Source organism: Pteropus vampyrus, unplaced genomic scaffold (assembly GCF_000151845.1).
Source record: "Pteropus vampyrus isolate Shadow unplaced genomic scaffold, Pvam_2.0 Scaffold44, whole genome shotgun sequence".
NCBI classification, from domain to species: domain Eukaryota; kingdom Metazoa; phylum Chordata; class Mammalia; order Chiroptera; family Pteropodidae; genus Pteropus; species Pteropus vampyrus.
The window spans coordinates 1,253,171-1,258,356 of record NW_011888825.1 but is presented as its reverse complement, the minus strand read 5'-3'; the positions used below and the strand labels follow the sequence as shown (position 1 = coordinate 1,258,356).

Here is a 5,186-nt window from a genome sequence, read left to right as displayed (position 1 = left end):
AGTGTGTTGGAAAATGAATAATACAGGCTATGGAGAAAAAGTAGGGAAGGGGAGTGTGCGAGTCTGGGGAAGGGTGAGATTTGGTATTTCAGTGACGATGAACAAGGATGGTCCTTGAAAGTAACTGAGTGGCCCTTGATCAGAGGGCATTTGAGTAAAGAACTGAAAAAGATGAGAGAGCTCATATCATGGCTTCCATTCTCGCCACCCCACCCCACTCCCTGTGACAGTTTCACTCGCCTGAAGCAGTTTAGAGATCTCAGATTCGTGGGCGACGCGAAGCAGCGTCGGGAGCCTGGGGGCCCAGCTTGGAGCGCACCCTGCAGGCTGCAGGCCGCGACCTTTGCGCACCTGCATATGTCCCGCGGGTGGAACAGCCGAAAGCTCGCGTTGCAGGAGGCAGAGAGTGGGGAGGCCGAGGAGGCGGCGGGACCTAGCAGGTGTAGCCCACAGGTGCGCCGGCCCCGCCCCCAGGTGCACCGCCGTTCGGGGCGGGGCCACTTCCGGGCCGGAGGCCGGACGTGAGGGATGAGGTCGACCGTTGGCCTGGTGACCGCGGCACCGCCAGAGGCTGGAGGCACCGCCCGCTAGCTCCTCCGCCCGAGCCTCCCTCCGGGGGACATGGCGTCGCGCCTTCCCCGGCCGCGGCCACGCCTGCCCGGTGCCCAGCTCCGCCCTCCGCCTGCTCGGGTCTGACCGAGCCGGGCAGCCATGAACGCCAATCCCCAGTGGGACATCAGCAGGACGCTGGGAGTGGCCAGACTCTTCCAATTGGTGTGTGGGGTCCGGGATGCCTGCGTGACTCCGTTTCTGACCCTCTACCTGAGGCAACTGGGCTTGGCCGCGCCCTGGGTGGGCATCCTAATGGGAACCAAGCACCTGATCGCAGCCTTCTGGGCTCCCTTCTGTGCCTTCCTGGCCAAAAGCTACCAGAAAAGAAGGATGCTTCTGATAGGCTCGCTGCTTGGCTCGGTGGGAGCCAGCCTGTTGATGGCCCTGGTGCCACCGCTGGACAAAGATCTAGGATACCGCTCCTGTAATGGCAGCCACAGCGTGACCACCACAGTCCTACCTCCCGGGGTCGCACTAACTCTGAACTTCACCTCAGCCCAAGAGCTGGCCTTAAACCACCCCGCGGAGGCGCCCAGCGTCCCAGACAAGAGGAGTACGGGGATCCGGGACGCCTCTGGCTTCAGAAAAGGATCTGGGCGAAGTATCAAAGAACCTTTCAGTCATCTGCCCAGCTACTTTGTGGGCTCCATTGAAGGAGCCGGGACCGCATCTGGCGTTCTCCTCCACCCTGTCACTTCAGGGATAAAAGATAATCCCTGGGAAGGTGCTTTTAAGGTGGTCAGTACTGCCCTCCCTTTGCTTGCCGGGGATTCAGCACTGGGAAGTCCAGCCAACTTGTCAGTAACCAAGGGGAACATCGGGGCCCTTGACCTCTCCTGGGAAGGGTTGCAATGGACTTTCATTCTCTCCTTGGGGTCTATGGTGTTCTGGGAGCTGCTGACAGCCCCTCTGGAGCAGGTGGCAGATGACAGCCTTTATGAGTACCTAGATTTTGTGGATGCAACTGACCGTTACAAAAACCTTTGGATCTGGAGGCTGCTGGGCATGTCGGCAGGTGTATGTGGCATTGCAGCCTTGGAGGGGCAGCTGGACTGCTTCCTGGTGACAAGTGGCCCCCGAGGTGTGATACACTTCTATGGCTACTCGCTGGTCAGCACCCTGGCTTTACTGGTGAGCATCGCATTTCCCGTCCCTGTCTACAGGCGGCGGGAGCCCAGCTACAAACCGGTCAAAGTACTGTCTCTGGTGGGGGGTGACCCCCGCCTTATTCTTCTAGCCTTCACTGTCTTTCTGATAGGAGCCGCCACCAGCACAGTACAGAATTTTCTGTTCTGGCACATGAAAGACCATGGGAGCAGCGAGCTGGTCATGGGTTTCTCAGTAGCCCTGAGCTTGCTGGGGGAAATTCTACTTCATCCATTCAAAACAAGGTTGCTCAGGAAACTGTCCAGGGTGGGCTCCGTGGGGCTGGGGCTAGGCTGCCTCTCAGGGCAGCTGCTGTACTACTCTTTCCTCTGGAGCTGGTGGTCTGTCCTCCCTGCTCAGATCATGAGTGCCATCAGCAACGGGGCTCTGTGGTGGGCAGTGGAGGCCTCAATAGAGGACCTGGCCACTCCCAGAACAGAGAGACCTTTGAGTACCATGTTCAGAAGCCACTTCTATGGGGGCGGGGCCAGCCTGGGTAGCTTTGTGGGGGGCTTCGTTGTGATGCACTTCAGCCTGGCTGTGCTCTACCAGGCCAGCTGCGTGGTCCTGTTGCTCTGGCTGGCCCTGTTCCTGTCCATTCAGCCAAAACTGCCTCAGGAACGGAAAATCAACTACTCAAAGCTGCTGGCTGTGGAGGCAAGTGATACGAGTGACTCTGAGCAGGGGACTGAACGGGACTGGCTTGTGAAGGCCATGAGGGAGGAACACTCAGACTGGAAGGGCTGAGAGAAAGTCAAGATGTGCTGATCTTGGAAGCAGCCTAAAGACTAGGCAAAACTCAGTCTGCTGAGGACAAAACCCATGAGTCCTACCTCGGGCTTCAGGGAACCTTGGGAGAGGGAAAGCATGTCTGTGCTGAAGCCCAGCTGGATCATCTCATTGTATGATTTTCTTTACTTTTCTAGTAAAAGGAGACTTCACTTTTTGCAGTTCAATCTTTTTTAAATAATGGAGGAAAAATACATTTGCTAAAAAGCAAAAAAAAAGCCCCCTTCATGTTCATCATATTTTGCTGTATAAGATTTGTGAGAGCTTTACTAGTACTGACTCTGCTGCTATTGATTTCAGCCATGGCTGGAGTGCTCAGATCCTGGCAGTGCCAGGGAGGCAATGGGGACCTGCAGGATTCAGGTGGCAGAGGAGGCAGTTGGCTTCGATTGAGTCGTGTACATTCCTATGGGTCCTAAGGGGCATGAGCCTGATCCTATTAAAGCCATGCTGTGGGCAGGTAAGAATTGTAATAAAAACCGAAACTCCTCTCTCTTCTCCCACTGATATACAGGTGCCCACACTCACACCCAGGTACTTAAGTTTCCAATAAGAGAAAATGACGGGAAACGTAATATGTGTTCAGGGGAGAGAGGTTAATATGTGTTCAGGAGGAGAGTGGAGGTTAATAGGTTTATTCATTCTTATTCTCAGATGTGTTTGTCACCAGGGTTAGGATCCTTAGACTTGTTGTCCATACTTACGTCAGATCAAAGGCAATTTTGTGTCCTTTGGACTCACAATGCATTCTCCATCTCTCAAGAGCTTGTAGAGATTTTTTGCATCTGCTTTGATTAGGGTGTGGCAGTCTCTGTAGGGTTAGGATGCTACAGGTACTCCACAATGCACCTGTGCTTAGCCACTTGGTAGGGTGCCTTCTTGAACCCTCCACATTTCCCAGGAAAGAATCTTTTATTCCAGAGGCCAGCCCTCAGAGTCCAATTATTCTATCTTATCATCAGATAAGTATAGGATATTGGATTTAGAAGGGGCATAATATTATAAATGAGACGGTGTCTCAAAACTAGAGAAGGGAGACACATGCATAAATGTCCACTGGGCCAGACACAGTTCTAGAAACTTTATTCTTTTTAAATTCTCCCAAAGTAGCTCTAGGGTACAAATAAACAACAAAAAATTACCTCTGCCTTAAATAAGTAAGGATTCGCTTGTCTCACATAAGAAGCCTAGGGGTGGTATAGCTGCTCAGCGATGCCACTAAGGACCTAAATCTTTTCATCTCTTTGCTCTATCATTCTCAGCTTATAGGCCTCCCGTATTTGTTCACTCATAATAACAGGATAGCTGCTGCAACTCCAGTCCTTTCATCCATGCTCCAGGCAGGAAGAAGAGGGCAAAGAAGCAACAAGATTGAATGCCTACATCAGGAAAACAAAAACTTTCCCAGAAATCCTCAGCAGATTTCTGAGTGAACTGTACCATGTGGCCACCCCAAACTGCAAAGGAGTCTGGGAGGTAGAGTATTTTCTACTGGGCACATTTACGCCCCAAGTAAAATCAGGATCCTTTTAGGAATAAGGGAGAGCTGGCAATGTCTAGCACAGTACCAGAAGTGGAATTAACATCTAGGCCTCTCTCATTCCAAAGCCTGTGTTCTTTTCTGCATGGCAAGCCCACTTCCCCACAGAAATAACTTTAGCAATTTGACCTCTCACCACAACCCAGGAATAAATCAAATTTGTTACCTGACTTTTACAAACAAGAAAACGAAATCTTGGAAAAGTCACACTTTGGGTCACTAGCAAAAACATCACCAGAGCCCTGATCTCCTTATCCCATATTTAATGCATTTTCTGCTATGCCAGTAGTTTCACACCTGGCTGGCCATCCAAGTCACCTGAGGAACATATCCAAAAAGACAGGTTCCTGGGTTCCATCAGAATCTCTCAGGTGGGACCCAGAAACCTGTATTTTTAATGCAATGTCCAAGTGATTCTGATGGGACTAACCAAGCACCTGGGTGGGCATCCTAATGGGAACCAAGCACCTGATCGCAGCCTTCTGGGCTCCTATAGATAGATAGATAGATAGATAGATAGATAGATAGATAGATAGATAGATAGATAGATAGATAGACAGACAGACAGATAGATAGATAGATAGATAGATAGATAGATATAGATAGATATACATATAGATATACATATAGATATTTCATATATATATATAAATGAAACCATCACCACAATCAAAGTAGTGAACATATATATCACCCTCAAAGTATACTTGGTTACCTTTCCAACCCCGTGTGTCTCACCACTCCTTCGCCAAATGTTTCTTAGCATGCAATGAAAGGAATGATAGCTATCGAGTGGTTACTATATGCTAGACACTGTTCTAAACATTCCACATGTACTAGCTCATTTAATCCTCAAAGCATATTAGGATATAGCCACTATTACCACCTCCAATTTACAGATGACAAAACTGACAGCTAGGTAACTTACTTGTGATCACAGAGCTAATAGGTGGCAGGGTTGGCATTCAGATCCAGCCTGGTGGCACTGGAGCCTGAGACTTTAACTGCTATGCTCCATGGCTGAGAAATTGGAGAAAAGGTGGGAGAAATTAAATGTTTAGATTTAAGACAGCTATCGCTTGAAATTTACTGGATAGTA

At 50.2% G+C, this 5,186-nt stretch overlaps 1 protein-coding gene across 1 annotated transcript; it reads left to right on the top strand.

Annotated features, from left to right (window-relative positions):
* Nucleotides 1-711: 711 nt before the first annotated feature.
* Nucleotides 712-2,505, top strand: MFSD6L (major facilitator superfamily domain containing 6 like). The gene has a single exon (XM_011358947.1). It carries the CDS (start codon nucleotides 712-714, stop codon nucleotides 2,503-2,505), a length of 1,794 nt encoding a protein of 597 aa, XP_011357249.1.
* Nucleotides 2,506-5,186: the final 2,681 nt, after the last annotated feature.